Source organism: Protopterus annectens, chromosome 5.part0, assembly GCF_019279795.1.
Source record: "Protopterus annectens isolate FY-2018-M chromosome 5.part0, PAN1.0, whole genome shotgun sequence".
NCBI classification, from domain to species: Eukaryota; Metazoa; Chordata; order Ceratodontiformes; family Protopteridae; genus Protopterus; species Protopterus annectens.
Window position 1 is genome coordinate 1,423,298,805 of NC_056735.1, and position 20,826 is coordinate 1,423,319,630.

The 20,826-nt window shown below is 44.3% G+C and overlaps 1 protein-coding gene across 1 annotated transcript in view; it reads right to left on the minus strand.

The window, feature by feature from the left end:
* Positions 1–20,826, minus strand: part of TM9SF2 (transmembrane 9 superfamily member 2) — a 1,342,976-nt gene that overhangs the window by 836,281 nt on the left and 485,869 nt on the right. The window contains exons 10-11 of the mRNA XM_044071229.1: positions 9,780–9,912; positions 9,131–9,250 (exon numbers count right to left, since the gene is read on the minus strand). Coding sequence (XP_043927164.1) covers positions 9,131–9,250; positions 9,780–9,912 — 253 coding nt within the window. The remainder of the gene's footprint in view (positions 1–9,130; positions 9,251–9,779; positions 9,913–20,826) is intronic.

The window sequence follows — 20,826 nt, forward strand, 5'->3', positions numbered from 1 at the left end:
TTTGATCTAAAGTGAGATAAAATAAAATAGTCTGAGGCATTTTATACATCTTATCTGCTTTTTAATGAGTGACATCTGGGTATTAGGATGATTACAGGTAGCATTCAACACATCCCCCAAAGCTGGCAATATAGGAGGGAATGGGTGAGGAATGAGGAATATCCATTTGTAACGTATCATATCTCATTCTCCTCAGTTCAGGGGAAACATCTAACTGTTCTCATAAAAAAATAAAACTCATTCATCCTGATCATGGTTTGATCAAAAGACAATTCCTCCACATAAGAAAACAAAACTATTTTCTTCAAAGTCAGAAAAATGAGCTTGTGGATCTGAAGAAGCCCCATTTCTGTCATAGTCAGGATTATCAGACACTGTTTTTCAGGAATTTCTTTACAGGGATGCTCACCTGTATTGGCTTCTGGGCACCAATATTCATAACCTATAACGAATGCTTTGCCAAGGTCCATCTTTCTTAACGGTAATGATCTACTGTGATAAACAATGTTTAATCTTTTGTTTTTTTCTTTATAGGAGTCCCACTGGAAGAAGACTGGCTTGAAGAAGGGACATCTGACTGGCCTCTGCCTCGGTTACCCTGTGAAGAATCGCCCAGAACGTCTCCCAGCTCTAGGGAAGATTATTCTCCCATTTCCATACTGGACACTGGAACAGCTAAACACAATGTGGCTGCAAGGACTATAGCAAAGAAAACTGGAGAGGTAAGTGAATGGTCTGAGAAACCACCAATGGCTACTGCAGGTTCACCCAGTACTGGCTGAGTCGTATGGTGAGTCAGCAGTGAATACTCTAAAGTGCTGTTTTTTTCTTTCTAGGAACAGTGGGAGTGGAACCAGCAGGACTCGAATATGTATCCATGCTGTAGCTGAGGAAGAGAAGCTCAAAAGGGCAAGTGTTGCTGCAGCAAGTTAGTTGGAAAGTAAGTTGTCACCTAGTATAAACAAGCAGCACACTTGCACACACATGCTTCTTGTTCCAGACTCTTCCCAAAGGAAAAACACAAGCAGCACTCAATTTCTCCATCAGTATTCTTTTTACTATGATAAAAACACTGTAAAAGAAAAATGGCAGGTAAGTTTGTCATGAAGTGAACACAAGCACTACACTGTAAAAACACACCCCCTGCCCATCCCAAAATACATCTTTTAACCATAAAATTTAAAGTTTACACAAGTAGAACATATATTTACACTAAATTAGCCCCTACGTAGCTCAGTAAAACGTTCAAAATAGAAGCTTATGATATTGATAAAAAAACACCATGTTTCTTAAAGGTGAAATACTGCTTTTGTTCGATTTTCGGCTGGAGCGCCTTCTGTGTGGAGTCTGCATGTCCTCCCCACAGTCGAGTGGCGTTCAAAAGACATGCGTGAATTGGTGTGCCTTCATTGAAGGTTGGGCATCAGGCTGGCACCTCAGCACCATAAAAATAGACTGCCAATCATTAGTGGACCGGAGCTCTGCTGTGGCGACCCCTAACCGGGAAAAGCCGAAAGAAAAACAGTCATAAAATGAAAATAAACATTTTTAAAAGGGCAAAAAAAAAAAAAGTTAAAAAAGTTATGACTTACCATAACATTCCATGTGTGTTGTCGAGCTTCATCTATTCTTTACTTGTAGGTGTACAGTTCCGATCATTGGAACCAAAATGGCCATTAAATAGCTTGCATAATCCAAAAAAAAATCTCTCTAGCTACTACTATTTTCTTCAAAGTCAGAAAGATGAGCTTGTGGATCTGAAGAAGCCCCATTTCTGTCATAGTCAGGATTATCAGACACTGTTTCTCAGGAACTTCTTTACATTACCTCAGATTGAGTTTGCAGGCTTACAGAAGAAGATACTCGTCAGAAGCCATGTCCAAGGTGCATCAAAGAAACCCAGGACAGCAACTAGCGGTACCAGAACTCTATAGGATCGGGCAGGTGAGGTGGGACGCAGGAATAGATGAAGATCGACAACACAGCTGTAACATTATGTGGTATGTCATAACTTCTTTATCTGATGTTATCAATCTTCATCTATTTTTGGACTTGTGGGACACAGTCCCCAGCTGCCTTAGATCCTGGGTGGCCCTATGGAAGAACATTCCAGAGAACTATAGAACCAAAGATACCATATCCAATTTGTAATGAGTAATAAAGGTATGTGGAGTATCCCATGTTGCGGCTGTGCAAATTTTTGACATGGAAGCTTTAAGAATTAAAAACAGTTGAAGTCGCCATAGATCTGGTACAATGTGCCTTCACCGGTATAGGGAGTCATTATTTTTCATGTAAATAAAGGAAATGCAGTCCCCTTAACCATATTGATAGAGTAACCTCAGAAATAGGTTTGGCCAAGGTTGCATTTGCAAAAGATACAAATGATCATTCTGATTGTCTACATTTTTTAGTTCTGGCCAGATAAAAGTACAACTGCATGTGTATGTTCAGAAGGTGCAAGCAGTATTCACCTTGATTAGAAAAATTTGGGAAGAATACAGGCAAGTCTATAGATTGATACTGGCCACTGAAATCACTTTAGGAAGAAAGGATGGGTTTGTTCCGAGTGACACTCCGTCTTTATGGAAAACTAGACACACAGCCTGTAGTTCGGAGACTCGTCTCGCTGAGGTGACCGCTATAAGAAGCAACATTTTTCAAGAAAGAAATTTTAAGTAACAGGTAGCTACATGTTCAAATTGAGGAAACGTAAAGAGACTACAATACAAAAGTCAAGTCTCATGGTGGTAGAGGATCCTTGAATGGGGGGTTTAAATGAATGTTGCCATTAAGAAAAACCTTACAAAGTCTGTGGGAGATTAAGAGCTGATCACCGAAACATCTGAAATTACTGCTAAGGTAACCTTAATTGTGGAAGCAAAAGCTCCTTTACCAAAGATAATAGCTAAAAACTCTAGAACTTTTTCTACTGTCGCTGAAAAAGGATCCAGATCATTATCACAAGCCCAGACAGAAAATATTTTCCATTTACTATGGTAGAGATTCCTGTTGGCTAGTTTATGGGATGCCAACAAAATGTGTCGTACAGGAGATGGGATGTCATTATGTCTGGTGACCAACGGAATTGGAGAAACCAAGCAGTCAGCTTGAGGGTCTGTAGACTGGGTACACTAGTCCCGGAGGATGGGACAGAAGGTCTGGAAGTGGGTCCAGAATCCACAGGCAGTGAAGTAGATGAGACCAAATGAAGGGAAACCATATTTGTAGAGGCCAGTAAGGCACAATGAGGTTTACTTTGCTTCTCAATCGAGCTGCTTTCTTGAGGAAAAGAGGGATCAGAGGGAATGGGGAACGTCATAAAGGAGACCCAGGGGCCAATCAAGAAGAGCATCTCTGGGGGACTCCCCCTGAGGGAGAATTAAGGCAAAGTAGCTTCTGTACTTCTTGTGCAGGGGTGAAGCAAACAGGTCACAGCAAGGCTGGCCCCAGTGAAGAAAGATCTTCTTTACCACTCTGGAGTTTACAGACCACTCGTGAGGCATGAGGATGCATCTGCTCCATTTGTCCACAATCATGTTTGAACTCCCTGGGATGTGTGTTGCTATCAGAAAGCAATTGGAAGTTATGGCCCACTCTCACACTTGAAGGGCTTCTTGACACAGCAGGTAGGACTTGGTTCTCTCGTTTGTTGACGTACCAGACTATGGACATGTTGTCTGACTGAATAGCTATTATCCCTTGAGGTAAGGTAGAATGAAATGTTTGCAACACTAGAAGCACTGCCATGAGCTATAGAACATTGATATGTAGATTGGCCTCGAGTGGGATAAGTGCCTTGGACCGTCTTCCCCAGATAATGCCCTCCCCCACCCCATCTGGGAAGCATCAGTGGTTACTATGGCCCTGGGCTGAGGAAGGACAAATGAACAGCCTAGAAGAACCTTCTTGTACTTCATCCACCAGGATAGGTCGTTTTTGCATTGGCTGGATATAAAAACTAGGTGATTCATGGGGTGGGTTAGAACAGACCACTGGTTCGCAAGCAGCCACTGAAGTCATCTCATGTGAAACCTTGCCAGTAGGACTAACGTGATCACTGCTGCCATGCAGCCCAATGCTTGCAGAATTTGCTGAACCAGTACTTTGCCTGAACGAAGAATAGGGTGAACCTGTGACTATTTTCTGCAACCTGTGGAGGGGAAGGGGTGCCACACAAGACAGTGTTGACACAAGGTCCTACGAATTCCATATCCTGAGAAGGAGTTAGTTGAGACTTTACAAGATTGACTGTGATGCTCAACTGTTGAGTTAGCTCCAGAATAAAATCTATTGTTCGTAGAAGTAGATGCCTGGTGGAAGTGGTGAGCAGCCAGTTGTCTAGGTAAGGAAACACCCGGAATCAGTGCGGCCTCAAATGTGCTGTGACTGCTGCCATGCATTTGGTGAACACCCTGGGGGCTGTGGTGAGACCAAAGGGCAGCATTTAAATTGGTAAGGACTGGCTCCTAGTCGGAAGCAGAGAAACTTTCTTGATCATTTATCCATCTTTATGTGGTAATACGAGTCTTGAAAGTTGATACAGCACATCCAATTGTTTTCTCTAAGGGAAGTACTGACCGAACTGTGACCATCCGGAATTTTGACTGTTGGACAAATTTGTTTAGAATGCCGAGATCCAAAATTGGTCTCCAGTCCCCTGTTTTCTTTGGCACTAAGAATCTGGAGTAAAATCTGGATCCTAATTGGTCTGGTGGGACTTCTTGGATGACTCTTCTAGCAGCTTTTGTATTTCGAATGCTGTTTGAGCCCGCTGACTGGGTGGAATGACAGGAAGTCTTGCTCGGCTTCTTGGGTGAAGGGGACTGAATAACCTCTGGAAAAAAAATCCTTAGCACCCAGGAATCAGTAGTTATGAGTCACCAGGCAGTTGGGTGCAAGCAGAATCTTCCCGACTACCTCCAGAGGCAAGCAACTGGGCCCCCTTTCAGAAGTGCTGGTAGGGTTGACCAGAGAAGGACTCCCTGGAACCCTGACTCTGCGGACCACCCTTGCATTTAGGACAGCATCTTCCATTACAACTCCCCCCTCTGCCCAGACAAGATGTCTGTACCATGTGCACCCTGGAAACGCTTCTGGGACTTTCTGAACCGCATTTTGCCACTCCTTTGATTCCTGGATTTGGACAATTGAGGAGTGGAAAAACGTATGCCCACAGCAGAGTCTTTCCTTTTCATTCTTTCCAAACAATGAGGATCTGTCAAAAGGAGCATTGATGAAGGATGACTTGAATGATTCTGCAAACTCACAGGTGCATCCAAGGGTGTCATCGAATAGCAACACCTGAACCTGATGACCTGGTCGCCCCTTCGGCTGCATGCACAATGAGCCTCTCTGACGAGTTCAAAACAGACTCCATGATAGCTAACTGGGAAGCCACCTTTTCTTGGACCCCCTCAACCACTGCTCTTACCAGTGTATCTGACAACTCTTTGACCAGATCCCTCTAAAATTAGTACGACAAAAAGTTCAAGGACCTGATGGAGAAGGTCAGTGATGCATAGACCCACTTCCTAAATCTGTCCCATCACCCTAGACTCTCGGTTAGGGGTATTACAGTGGAACTTTCATAGGCTAGTTCTTTCTTGGTGGCAGCTGCTACCACCATGGCATCAACTATGAAGCCCTTTGCCCAATGTGGATGGTCCTCAGGAGCGGAAAGTATTTTGTCAGGTCTCCTGGGGACAGGTTCTACAGAGTCAGGAGCCTTCAGAATCTGCTGAGTGATCAATTTAATTAGGTCATCAGTGGGTGGGGTCACCACACCAGGTGATAGACAGGTGAGCACCAAAGGCCTGCAAGTACACAGATTCCTCAGAGGTAGGGTCTTTGGGCTTCCAATCACCCCTCTGTTTTAGGATCTCAAGAATGTCTTTGAAGGAGACGTCCTCTGGGGGTGACCATGGGGAACCCTCGCCCTCATCGATTTCTCTGTAATGGATTGTTTGGCAGAAGCAAGGTGTTTCCTCTTACACAATCTCTTCTGAGGTAGCTCTTCACTAGGAGCATCTGAAGAGGACACGGAAGAGGGTATGCCTTTAGTAGGCAAGTCTTGCGGCCTTGGAGCTCGCTATCCAGGGACAGAGGTTGGTGGTAGAACCACTAAACCTGGGGTCAAAGGGAGAGACTTTGGTAACACAGGAGCCACCTGAGGTGAGGCAGTGGCCAAGGCTCTTTCCATTGCTTCAAAGGCAGGACTCCCTGAGAAGGGATGGGAGGCCCAGAACAGAGAAACTCAGAACCAGGGTTACACCCCACCATGACAGACCTACCTGACAAACCAGAACAGAGGACGGATCCTCCGTTGGCACAGCCCAAAGAGGCAAGGCCAGCTCCATAGAAAAAAACTGAGCCAATTCGAACCTCTCGTACCCGACAGTGAAGACACGGTCCAGGGGACCCACTGGTCCCAAAAGCACTGAAGGCATCAGAGCCATTCCCAGCGAAGACAAAAAGGTTGTCAGCGCCAAAGTTATTGGGACCTGTGAAGTTGGAGTTGTGTGTTCCAAAGCCTGTGAGGAAATCAGAGGAGGAGAATAATAAGGGGTCATAGGAGAGAAGCCCCCTACACCAGAAGGGAGAGGGGGGGCTGAGAAGATGAGGGAAGACCCCTGGCTGTGAGGATCTGATCCACCAACCTTACTATATCAACTTCTGAGAGACTTCTGATGGAGCGACCGGACAATTCAAGAGACGACTCTGGTCTCTCTAGAAAGGGGCTAGGGAGATGTCCAAAGGAGGGGAGTCAATGGAGGTGGAATAAGTGGTCCTAGGCTGTTTAGAAATATCAGTTTTTGGCACCATCAGCGTGGCCGTGGGAGACATCTGTGAGGACACAGCAGCAGTGATAATCAGTGCCAGTGATGGAACTGAATCAGTGCCAGTGATGGAACTGTAGGCAAAGTAGAAGAGTAAGAGTCGTAGTTTGAGTGGGCATCTTGGTCAGTGTCGATGGCACCAGTAAAGGTAATGGTGTCAAAGATAGTCTGTTCCGAAAGTTTCGGAACCTTAGATTTCTGTTCCTACGAGGAACCTGCAAATACAAGCTTATGCTTTTTAAAGTTCGATGCCGAGGGAGATATCAGCACTGAACGGGAAGTTTTCGAACAGGCCGGAGGAGACTGGTCGACCTTGGACAAGGCTTCTTTGAGAAGCCCTTTGAGAATAAGCTTATTTCTATGTTCTACCAGGGCTCTATTTCTGAAACCCTGGCAGGCTGTACAGTCAGTACTTAAGTGGGTGGCACCCAAACAACACGACAATCGTGGCTGAGTTTGGCATTTTCCTGCTGCACCCTTTACATTGCTTGAAACCAGTAGTGGAACGTTTGGATTTATCTGCCATCACCCTAAATAAAAACCAGGAGAGGCAGAAGGAAAAGAAGAGGAGAAAGGCCAACAAGCAGTCACACCACATAGGAAAGCACTACCAGCAATGATAGAAAGATTACCTAATGGTAAAGGAAAAGGGGGAAGGAACTACCAACAATGGTAGTGGAAATTACCAATGGTAAAGAGAAAGCAACACACACACCCACACTAAGGGGTAGACCAAAAAATTAAAGATTCTAATGATTAATACCAGTAACCAAAAGAAAAAAGAACAAAAATATAAAGTTTTACTTGGCTACTAGAAAGGAGTTGGCTGACTCATCTTGCTGTAAGAGCGATCTGAGGTAATGTAGAAAGGGACACTGTGGGTAGACTAGTAGCTAGAGAGATTTTTTTTGACTGACACAAGCTATTTAATGATCGGATTGGTTCTGAGGATCAGAACCGTACACCCACAAGTCAAGAATATGTGAAGACTAACAACATAACATTTATTTGTACTGTGGAAGGGTTCCCCAATGGGGACTTTCTGCCAGAAGTGAAGCTCTTAGCTGACTGCTGCTCCTGTGATGCTTCTCTTCGAGGTGGCAAGAACGTGTTGAAGAATTCTTCAGTTTGACTGCTGAGGGAAGGTATGGGGTGGGGGAACCAGCACTTTGTGAAGCTGGCCAATGGTTCTTAGGTAGGGAAGCAGCCCATATAACCTAAAGGCTACTGCATCAGTGGGAATGTTGAAAGTATGAAGTCTGTTATGGGAGTGGGGACACGTTAGTTACTGGTGACGACGACAAATTTTTAATCAATTATTTTACAATGTGATGCTCACATGCATAACAGGATTATTTATGAAACAGTGACATCAGCAAGTATAACACGCTTTATCAGCATTGGGGGTAAAGCTGCCATGATGTAAGGAAATACTGCATGTTTGACTGATGACAGACTGAAAAACTTTTTTTGCCTCGAATGGCTGCACATGAATGATCACATCTTAGAAACCAATGTATACAAGTCTAGGTACTTTTAAAGGAGTAAATTACACATACACTCAAAATGCTTTATCAACATCATGTTTCTGAAGTTAAAAAGAATGTCATGCAGAGGCTTTGTAGTGTATCTAGATCTTCTGTAACTTTATCAAAAAAGTCACTATGCTGCAAGGTTTCTTGGGGAAAGGGAAATGAGTCTCATGGAAGCGCAGTAACAAAATGTCCAGAGATTCCTCGTCAGTCCAGTGGCAGGGACAACTACACAGGTTGTGAATGTCCTGGATTCAATTTCCAGACAGGGATCAGTGTTTTCGCTCCATGTTTCAGGCACTAAAAATACTTTTTAAAAAGGGATTATTCACCTGCAACAATTTCAGCAAGTTAAAAGTGCACGAGTGGACAGGACTTTACTTTACAGATGTAGAGTACCACCTCAGGTCAAGTGTCAGTGACTGCCAAAATGTCATCGGAGACCGCCTTAATGGAAAAACAGATCAACCTAAAATAGACAGACATCTAAAAAGAGCATTCTGAAAAATAATGTTTAAGATGGCTCTTTTCTCAAACTACATTTTTGAAATACCCATAACAGAATTATAGATAAAGGTAGTACGGTTTCGGACTTGAAATCAAGGTCTCAAAAGTAAACAAAGAAATGTATTGCTATTATCATGTTCTCATTCCTTTTCTAACAACTATGTGTACAAACCTTCCTCAAAAAGCAGGATTGAATAAGGTAAATAAGCATTAGTTATCAATTGATGAACACATGAGAAAAAAAATACTTACATTTGTAAAATCTAGCAGCTATATAACCTGCAGGAGTTCCAAGCAGCACCCACAATACCACAGCGCAGGTCATCAGGGCCCCTCTGTTCGCAGGTGAAAGAAATCCCAAACATGCAAAGACTGGCAAACAAGAAAATACACACATTAGATAGATAGATGTATGCATTTTTTAAACATCATTTTACCAGCAACAGAAAACCTGTCCTGGGTAGGAATATTCTTTCTAAAATTCACTCAGTTATACCCATGACTAAACAAGTGACGCATGCAATTATTTTTTTCAATGTATTATATACTCTAAACAGCCTGTTTCTTCAAGAACATGTTAACTGGTAAATACCATGCTGGTCTCATGAAACCTCCCAATACTCTGCTAAGACAGGAAAATGTTATCACTGTCTGATGAACTCTAATGCTTCAGGAAGACAGCAAGGCTAAGAATGTAGGCAAAGACAAATTATATAAGCAAACAAATTTGCTGCATTTAAAATAGATTTAAATAGATTGCTTCACAGCAGTTCACTTCTGAAGCCTTCTAAAATACATAGCTAAAGGGTTCCTTCAATAGTTTTTTTCTAGGACAAAGATGTCTGTTTTAATTAGCTGCAAACTGTCAAGTCCTTTACTTTCTTTTTTGTAGAATACTTACACAGTGTAACAAAGGTCATAATAAAGATCTGTGTTCCAGAGCCCAAAAACACAGACAACAGCATTCCCTTCCTTGGTGGTCTAAAGACATCACCATGAACAAGTTTCCAACCAAATTCCTCCTGGGCATCTTCCTGGAAAAACAGTACAAAGATTTTCAAATGTTATTACACATCAACAATTAGTTCTTTGCATTGATTTCATTCATTAAAGAATATGCACACATAACCTTAAAACATCTGACTGCAGCCAGATATGCCTTTACTATAATTAGTTTTTTAATGGCTCAGTAGATGCAATAAAGACATGCTTCAACTGCTGTAAAAGCCTAATTAGCAGATGGTTTCCAATTAAAGCAACCCAGAAAAGACCCAAAGTTTATAGGTCAACTAGTCATTGTAAGTGGACACTTACAATAAACTACATTTTTGAATGAAGATTTCAAGTTAACCATAAAAACACTTCCTATAACAATCACACAGGAGTGCATTCTGGCAAGAAAATAAAACAGCTACCGTAGTCAACTGTCCTATAAATAAAGAAAAAGCTTCAACTAAGACATGCACAATGTTGTCCCACTAATGGTAAAAATCAGTCTGTAATTCTAACTTGTATCGCTGGTAATTCAGTTAAAATGGAAACCAATAAAAGCAAGCAGATGGTCATGAGGAAACTGGAACATTTTAAAATATTATTCCTTTCAACATATATCTGCTCTATTAAACAAAAAGATATCTGCAAGAAAGAATACTGCTTACACGATCCCTAAAAGATGTCACAATGTTATTCCTCATTTATCTAATTTACCTAAGCCGCGGTGCTGGTGCTGCGGTAGCATTGTTGCCTCACAGTAAGACGCTGTCCGGTTCGATTCTGAGCTAGAGCGTCTTCTGCTTGGAGACATGCGTGAATGGGCGTACCTTCATTGAAGGTTGTGCGTCAGGGCTGGTAACTCGGCACATAAAAATCAACTACCAATCATTAGCGGACCGGAGTTCTGCTGTGGCGACCCCTAACCGGGAAAAGCCGAAAGACACAAACAAACCTAGAAATATTCATTGTTAACAGACACCAATGAAGTTAAGATTTTTCACCTCTTATGCCATAACACAACAGTGCCCCCCCCCCCAAAAAGTTGGACCGAAGTTGCAATATGAAAAAATAAAAGATCAACCAAGAATGTACAGTTGCGTACACCTACCATAAATGTAGATGTTTGAGTGTAATCACTGCTGTAGTCATCACATTTGGGTTATCCCTGCCAGGGTAGCCCTCAGTCGGCCCGAATACCAGAGGCTTAGTATTTCTGCGTTGGTTGCTGTCGCTCCAGGACTGACTTCAGGTTGTCAGTAGTATAAAGTAAGGCAGCCAATGCCATTACATCCGTTTTTCTTGCCCCAACCGTCAGGAGCCCCCAAGTGGGAGCCAGTATATGGTGGAAGAACCCCACCAGTAGAAAGTAAATACAAAACGTTCTTTGTAAGGAGAGGGAGAGAGAGAGAAGGGGGATGGAGGGAGGGAAACCAGGACTGCAACAGTGAATACACTCTTAGCATCTACATTTATGGCAAGTGTAAACAACTGTACTATGGTCTTCGCGTTTCACTGTTGCAGTCATCAAATTTGGGTTGATTCCCAAAGCTGAGGAAAGGGTGGAGGCAGTCAAGAAGACTGGGGGCTGGCTAGGATGCCCTGCAAGACTGCAGTTGCAAAGCCTGCCCTAGATTTGGAGAAGATAGGCAATTGGGTAAAGCTTGGTGAAGGAGTGACCAGATGTCCAGGTTGCAGCCTCCAGGATGTCCCTGGCTGGGACTCCTTTGAGGAAAGCTACAGAGGTGGAGGCTGCTCTGGTAGAGCAAAGAGTCCTGACCCCCTTGGGGGGAGGTTTCCCATGTTGCTTGTAGCAGAAATGGATGCAGTGTGCTATCCATTTGGAAATGGTTTGTTTGGATATGGCTTTGCCCTCTGCTCCTGCAGCAAAGCTGACTAACAATTGATCAGTCATTCTGAATGATTTAGTCCTGTCCAGATAGAATCTGGGCTGTCTGTGCACATCTAGAGAGTGCAGCATAAGTTCTCCCTTGTTTTGTGGGTTAGGGAAAAAGGTGGGCAAATTAATGGATTGGTTGGGAGCCACGCTGGACACCACTTTTGGCATAAAGGAGGGGTTAGTCCTGAGGGACACCCTGTCAGCATGGAAGATGAAGGGAGGGCTCTATAGCCATGAGTGCTTGTAGCTCGGATACTCTTCTGGGTGAAGTGATGGCCAGAAGCAAGGCTGTCTTCCAGGAGATAAACTTTAATTCTGCTGAAGCTGCTGGTTCAAAGGGGGGTAAGTAGGGTGAGCTTTTCCAACACAAAGTTGAGATCCCAAGCTGGGGTAGGTGCTCTTCTGGGGGGTCTCAAGTTGCTAGCCCCTCTTAGGAACTGTTTGATGACAGGGTGTGAGAAAAGTGGTTGCTCAGTGTTGAAATGAGCAGAGATAGAGGCATGAATTTTAACAGAGGAAAAGGAGAGACCACTGTGTAGTAGGTCAGCTAGGTAATCCAGGATGAGAGGTAGGGAGGGCTGTGCCGTAACGGCTCCCTTAGCCTGGTTCCAGGTGCAGAACCTTTTCCATTTGTCAGCATAAGATTTTCTAGTGCTAGGGTGTCTGGCCTCACATATAACATCTAGAACCAGTTTACTGAGATTGGCAGCTTGTTCAGTGGTCAGGGAATAAGCCAGACTGTCAAACTGAGCATCTGCATTTGGGGGATGCATGAATTCTTCTTCCCTCTGGGTTAGGAGGGTTGGGATCCGAGGGAGATGCCATGGTGGCAGAGGGGACCATTACTGGTGAGGCCAGTCTGCAGCAATTAGAATTGCCCTTGGTTTTTCCTCCCTTATTTTGAGCAGTACCCTGGTAATGAGAGGTAGTGGGGGAAAAGCATAGACCGAGAGGTTGCTCCACTGGAAAGATAGGCCATCCACTTTCCAGGCCCTGCCATGAGGCTCCCTAGTGCAGAACTTGCTGAGCTGATGCTTGGAGTGGGAAGCATAGAGGTTGACCTTCGGGGTGCCCCATTTCTGAGTTAAGGTGAAGGTTCTTTAGTCTAGTTGCCACTCTTGTGGGTACAGAAGATTTCTGCTTAAGATGTCTACTAGAGAGTCAGTCAGTGCCAGAGAGGAATTGTGCTAACAGGTGTATTTGCATGGTTGAGGCAGTGTGCCAAAGGGTGATGGTGAGCCTGTCTAGAGGGAAGGAATGAGTCTCTCCCTGCTTGTTAATATACCACATTACAGTGGTGTTGGCTGTTTTGATCTGTAGAACTCCTGGGGAGAGAAGGGGCCCGAAAGCTATCAATTTGTGCTGAACAGCTGACATTTCTTTTTGGTTGATGTGCAAATGAATTTGATGTGGGCTCCATTGGCCCTGTATGCACCTGCCATCCAGGTGTGTACCCAGGCATAGACTGATGCATCTGTGGTGAGGGTCTGGGCGGCGTGAGGTGGTGAGAAGGGTAGTCCCTTGTTGTGGTTGCATGCTGCTGCCCACCATAGAAAATCTTTCCTTAGGCAAGGTATCATAGGTATAAAATAGTTTCCAGGTGTTGACACCAAAGGCTTTTTAGGTACCACTGAAGTTTCCTCATATGCAGTCTGGCATATGGAATGAGTAGAATGCAAGATGCCATGAATCCCAGAGCTTGCAGGATTTTCCTTGCGGGTAACTGGGGTCTGGTGGCTAGTTGAGAGAAATAGGCTGTCAGGTAAGTTTGCTTTTCTGGAGTAAGTGAAAACAAAATGAAAACTCCAGCAAAGCTAGAACCTCCAGTGAGTAACCTCCCAAACCTATTGTATCAGAGGCACATGTGATATATGCAAATGACCCTTATGAACATCAGGTTCAGCTAATTGGCGATTCTGAATGCCCATGACTTGTTTTGTCATTTTAATGGACAATTTCAGGCCAATAAAGTATGAACAAACAAGGCCGAAATATGCATATCCACAGCTAGTGGGGTTTGGTTTTATTGGCCTGAAATTGTCCATTAAAATGACGAAAAGTCATGGGCATTCAGAATCACCAATAAGCTGAGACGCCTGATGTTCATAAGGGTCACTTGCATATATCCCATGTGCCTCTGATACAAGAGGTTTGGGAAGTCACTCAGTGGGAGGTTCTAGCTTTGCTGGAGTTTTCACTTATTGGTTTTTCAGTTACGACCTCACTTACTGTTTTACTTTTCTGGAGTAAGGAATGCCATCTGGGATGCTGTGTCCAGGCTTGCTCCCAGAAATATAATCTTTTGGGTGGGTACTAGTTTGGATTTCTTTTCGTTGATAGTGTACCCCAGGGAGGTCAGTAGGTCTTTTACAAAGGCCAGGTGCTCGAGCAGCCTCTCCTGTCTGCCTGAATAAGGCAGTCTAAGTATACGTAAATCTGAATATTTCTTTGTCTGTAAAAAGCAATGACGGGAGCCAGACATTTTGTGAAAAGTCTGGGAGCAGTAGATAAGCCAAGGGGAGGTGCAGAGAACTGAAAGTGCAGAGATCCTGCCCTGAAATGTAGATATTTCCTGCATGATTCCCTGATTGGGATGTGGAGGTACGCCTCTTAGGTCTAGGGTGGCTAACCAAGCATTCTTGGTGAGCAACAGGTAGTAGTTGTTGGAGGGTGAGCATTTTGAATTCTGGAATCACCAGAAAGGTGTTTAGAATTAATAGCTTGAGGATTGGGCGCCAGGTGCCCTCTTTTCTGGTTACCAGGAAGAGCCTGGAGTTGAAACCCTGGCCTATTTGTTCTGCAGGAATGTGCTCTTTTGCCCTCATACAGAGCAGGGAAAGGACTTGCTGTTTGGCTTCTGCCCACTGGTTTGGAGGAAAATCTGGAAACCCTTTTGGGGTTGGTAGAATGTGGAAAGAAAATTTGTATCCCTGGGACACTATGCTGAGGACCCAGCAGTCATTGGTAATGGTGGCCCAGGTGCTTGCTTGTTAGGAGAGTTTTCCTCCTAGAGGCAAGTGCAGGTGGGCAGACAGAGGGGGTGGAAGTGGAGAGTCATTGTGAGCTCTTACCATGGGGGGGGGTGGCTTAGCACTCCCTGGTTTATAAGTAGAAGAACTCCATTTCTTTAATCTCTGCATTCTCTGTGGCTGTTGCCCTGGGGGGTGGGGGTCTGCTTCCCTAGAGCCTGGGGTGAACTGACCTCAGGGGGGTGGGGGAGGCAGGAAAGGACCAGTGCTTGGAAGGGCAATGCCTACTGAGCCTGGGTGGCTGGACCTGCAGGAAGTCCTTAACTATCCGCAAAGATTTAGCTTTTTCTTCCATCTTTAAGACCTCCTCTGCCTTGGTGCCAAATAAGTTGTCTTTGTGCAAGGGTGCATCCAATAATTTGGATTGGATATGGTCTGGCAAGAGCTGTTCCTTAAGCCAAGCATGCCTAAGGACAGAACCAGTGACTGCTGCCCTGCAAGATGCTTCTAGGGCATCAAAAAGTACAGTTGTGTACACTTACCATAAATGTAGTTGGAGTGTACTCACTGTTGCAGTCACCACTTTTGGGTTATCTGCTTGCAGTAGCCCTCAGTCGGCCTGATTAACAAAGTCTTGGGTCCTGCACCAGCTGCTGTCCCTTCTTCCATGACGTCAGGGGTATAAAACATGCAGCTGATGTCATATGTTTTTCTTGCCCCACATGTCAGGTGTCCCTTTGATGGGAAGCAATTAAATCTATAAATATACAAGGTTATACCTCCAACAAAAAAGCAAATACACCAAAAAGCTTTTGAAGATAGTAAAGGAAAGTAGAGGTATATTCAAAAAAGAAAAAAGAAGGGGGTTGGAGGGAGGGCAACCAGGACTGCAACAGTGAATACACTCTAACATCTACATTTATGGTAAGTGTACACAACTGTACTATGTTCTTCGCGTTTCACTGTTGAAGTAATCACTTTTGGGTAGATTCCCGAAGCTAAGGATGGGAAGAGGAATTTAAATAGAATTAGGACCAGCTAAAAGGCCCTGCAAGACTGCAGTGGCAAAACCAGCTCTGGATTTAGAGAAAAATTGGCAAATGGTAATGCTTGGTGAAAGTATGTACAGAACTCCAAGTAGCAGCTGGTAGGGATGCCTCTGAGAAAGGCTGTAGAGGTAGATACAGCCCTGGTAGAGTGGGGTCTGATTCCCTGTGGGATAGGTTTTCCATGGTGTTTGTAGCAAAAAACAATGCAATGGCATATCCATTTGGAAATGGTTTGCGTTGAAATAGCCCTCCCCTCTGCCCCTGCAGCAAATGCCACCAGCAGTTGATCAGATGGCAAATGTATGGACTGATTAAGGGCCACACTGGATACCACCTTGGGCATGAAGGAGGTATTGGTCCCTGAGGGACACCCTGTCTGCATGAAAGATGATGAAAGGCTCCACTGCCATGAGGGCATGTAATTCAGATACCCTTTTTGCTGAAGTGACTGCTAAAAGGAAAGCTGTTCCAAGACAGGAATTTTAAGTCCGCAGTGGCAGCTGGCTCGAAAGGAGAAAGGGTGAGCTTTTCCAATACAAAGTTGAGGTCCCAGGCTGGAGTTGGAGCTCTCCTGGGTGGTCGTAGATTTTTGGCCCCTCTAAGGAACTGCTTAAGCAGTGGATGGGAGAAGAGGGGTGGTTCTGTGTTATAATGAGCTGAGATGGTGGAGGCATGAATTTTGATGGAGGAGAAAGACAGGCCCTTATGAAGCATCTCAGTTAAGTATTGTAAGATCCAAGGTAAATTGGGCACTGTTGTGCTCATCCCTTGAGATTGGTTCCAGGCACAGAATCTTTTCCATTTTTCAGTGCAAGACTTTCTGGTACTAGGCCTCCTTGCCTCTACAATGATATCCATCACTGGTTTACTGAGGGAAGGTAAAGGAAAAATTATGTAATTAGCCAGGTTGCTAGATTCAGTGTGTGAAGTTGAGGATGCAGAATTTGGTTCTCCTGCCGAGACAATAGAATAGGAGTCTGGGGCAGGTGCCATGGGGCCCACAGTGACATTGCGCAAGAGGGGGTACCAGTGTTGGCGTGGCCAGTCTGGTGCAATCAAAATTGCCCTTGGTTTGTCTTGTTTGATCTTTAGTAGTACTTTGGAGAGTAGAGGCAGAGGAAGAAAGGCATAAACTGATTGGATGCTCTGTCCTTCAGCTGGAAAAACCTCTTTCCAAGCTTGTCTGTGAGGAGTCCTTGTGCAGAATTTGTCCAACTGATAGTTTTTTTTTTGGGGGGGGGGGCAAACAGGTCTACATCTGGGCTCCCCTATTTGCTTGTCAACATGTTGAAAATCCTTGGTTCCAGTTTCCACTCGTGTGGGTCCATGAGGTTTCTGATTAGTTTGTCAGCCCGTGTATTTAGTTTTCCTGGCAGGAATTGAGCTTGTAAATGTACCTGATAACTCAGGGCTCTGTTCCACGATGCCATGGCTAGTCTGCAGAGGGGGTAAGAATGTGTACCCCCCTCTGCTTGTTTATGTACCACATAACAGTGGTACTGTCCGTCTTTATCATTAATTGTCCTGGAAGAATGTGATCCTTGAAGGCTGTCAGAGCATTCTGTACAGCTTTTGATTGATATGCAGGTGCATTTGACTTGTGTTCCATTTGCCCTGAATGCACTTCCCTGCCAGGTAAGCCCCCCATGCATAGTCTGTTGAGTCTGTTAATGTTTGGGCTGCGGGGGTAGTGTGAATGGTAGTTCCCTGTTTTGGTGGCAGGCCTCCTCCCACCAAAGGAACTCTAGGTAAAGGCAAGGTAATGATAGGAATCATTGCCTGTAGAGCCTGTGAATGTTGACACCATAGGCTTTTGAGATACCACTGCAGTTTCCTCATATGCAGTCTTGCATATGGAATTAGAAGAATGCAGGAGGCCATGAACCCCAAGGCTTGCATTATTTGCCTTGCAGATAACTGGGTTTTTGTGTCCACTTGTTTGAAGTAGGTTGTCAAATGAATCCGTTTCTCTGGCGTGAGGAAAGCCATCTGGGAAGTTGTAGTCAAGCTTGCTCCCAGGAATATAATTTGTTGACAGGGTACCAGTTGTGATTTCTTTTCATTTATGATGTACCCCAGACAAGTCAGTACTCTTCGAACAAAGGCCAGATGTTTCAAAAGTATGTCCAGGCTTTCTGCCTGAATTAGACAATCGTCCAGATATGGGTATATTTGAATATTTATTTGCCTGCAGAATGCAATGACTGGAGCTAGGCACTTTGTGAGTACCCTGGGCGCAGTAGATAAGCCAAAGGGCAGTGCAGAGAACTGACAGTGCATGTAGCCTGCTTTGAAGCATAGGTATTTTCTGCAAGGCTCCCTGATAGGGATGTGCAGGTATGCTTCTTTTAAGTCTAGTGTTGCCAACCATGCATCTTTGCCTAGCATAGGAAGCAGCTGGTGAACAGTCAGCATCTTGAATTTTGTAATCACCAGAAATGTATTTAGAGTAGAAAGGTCCAGGATAGGATGCCATGTATTGCCTTTTCTGGGTACCAGGAAAAGTCTTGAATAGAACCCTGGTCCCTTTTCCTCTTCTGGTACCAACTGAATAGCCCCCATGCTTAAGAAAGAGTACTTGATTTTGGGCCTCTGCTCACTGATTTGGTGGTAGATCTGGCCACCTCCTTGTTGTTGGTAACGTGTGGAAGAGAAATCTGTATCCTTGGGACACTATTTAAAACCCATTTCTCTTGGGTAATAAGTTCCCAGTTTTTGGCCTGCAGACCAAGCTTTCCACGTAAAGGAGCATTCAGTTGGGAATTGCTTGGAAGTTTTAAAAGCAAGTCATTGAGACTGTTTTCCATAGGGGGGAGTCTTACTGCTCCCTGATTTGGGTGCGGAAACCCCCCACTGCTTAGCCTCGTGTGTCCTCTGGGACTGAAACCTGGGGTTTCTGCTATATCTGGGTTTGGCATGAGAAGACCTTGAAGAGGCTGGAAAGGACCAATTCTTAGAGGGCCAGTGCCTACTAAATCTAGGAGGCTGAACTTGTAAGAAATCTTCAGTTTGCATAGATTTAACTTTATCTTCCATCTTTTTCAGAACTTCCTCAGCCTTGCTGCCAAACAAGCGGTCCTGATTTAAGGGAGCACCCAACAATCTACCTTTAACACCATCAGGTAAAGAGGCCTCTAAAGAGTAAAATCCACATTGCAAAGTAGGTTTTCCAACCTGCTCAGCAGAATGCATTAAATCCTGTAAGTCTTTATTTTCCGCACAGTCAGGAATCAACAATTTTCTGTTTAAGCAATCCAATAACATGTTGTTGATACTTTAACACAAGAAACTGGCAGTTTAAAGCCCTAATAGCCAAAGTTGCAGATGTGTAAACCTTCTTACCCCATCTATCCAGCGCCCTGGAGTCTCGATCAGAAGGGGTAGGATTTTTAGCAGTAGAAGCCTTAATGCCCTTGGGTCCCTGTGAAAGTGCCTCTGGATCCGCAGTAGGATTTTTAAAAAGGAACTTATGTGAATCAGGAACCCTGTAATATCTGTCAGGTTTTCTGGGAGCAGCAGGCAAGGAATTAGTGGCCAAACTAGATTCCGAAAAAGCATCATCAACAATGTGTAGTACTGGAGGAATAGCTAAAAGCCCATTCTGAGGCAGGAGTAAGAAATCCCTAAGCCTTTTTTTTTTTTTTTTTGAATCAGAAATTCCTGGCTTTCCAAATGGAAATGCTCCCTTAGAGTATGTAAGGTTTCAACAAAAGAAAAATCCTCTGGAGGGGAAGCAGAGGGGATAGAGTCCTCTGCATCAGAATCCTCATAAATAGATAAGGGCAAATCCAGATCATAAGAATCAGAAAAATCAGAATCCTGGTCAGAAGTTTCATAAACAACTTCAGTCCTAGGTCTCTTAGAAGGGGGAGGCTGGCTTCCCCTGAATAGAGTTACAAGATCCTCAGCCATTCTTATTTTTTTTTTTTTTTTTTTTTTTTTTTTAGGCATAGAGGCCTGAGCATGCGGCCTGTGCGTTGGTTTTTTTAGGCATGGTTCGAGATTTAGGCCTAAAAGAAGAAGGAGGCATCAGTTTAATATGCAAGTCCGTAGCCCTGAATACACCCTCAGAAGCCGGTGCCTGCACAGTGGCTCCGGACCCATCCAAGGTGGAGACATCCGCAGGTTCCATAGTTAAAGCATCTCGTGGCATACCGGACTCTGAATGGGTCTCAGTAGAGGCCTGCGAATCAGAAGTAGCGGGTATCAGGGGCTGCGAAAGCACCTCACTGAGTACCGGCGAACTGGCGACTGGCTTAGGAGAAGCATCATCAGCAGTTTTGGACTTCTGCGGCCTCTCTCTGTCTTTATCCTTGCGTTTTTTCAGAACCCCGGTAGTTGGATGGCTAACTGACGACATTTCTGGATAATTAAACTGAGAACCGAAATATTTTGAGGTGAAAATATACAGATGACGGATAGTGCGCTGATTAAATAAAGCACAAAACCGACAGCATGGTACACTGTGGTCAGGGCCTACGCAAGGAATACAGTACTATTGAAAATCTTTGAGATATTTGCTTTCCACAAGTAATGCAATTATTAACTTTTACTGACATTGGTAAGGAGCAAGAAAAAGTTTCCCCAATGGGGTACTTACCTTTAGTTGAAGACTTCAGTTCAGAAACTCGAAAATGAAAACTTCAGGAGTCGGCCGACCGGCACTTGCAAACTGCTTCACCTTCGGGCACTGCATGGCAAGAAAGACTGATGTAATGGCGTCGGCTGTATGTTTTATACCCCTGACAACTTGATGGCATGGAAGAAGGGACAGCAACTGATGCAGGACCCAAGACTTTGTTAATCAGGCCGACTGAAGGCTACTGCAAGCAGATAACCCAAAAGTGATGACCCCAACAGTGAAACACGAAGAACATCCACAGTGTAAGGTGTGCTTAGCTAGTTTACTTGCAGAATGCATTAACTCTTGTAACTATTTTCTGCACAAGCAGAAAAAGATGAAATTTTTTCTTTGAGGAGTTCCATGGTGTGTTGCTGAAATTTTAGCATATGGAACTGACAATTTAGTGCTCTGATAGC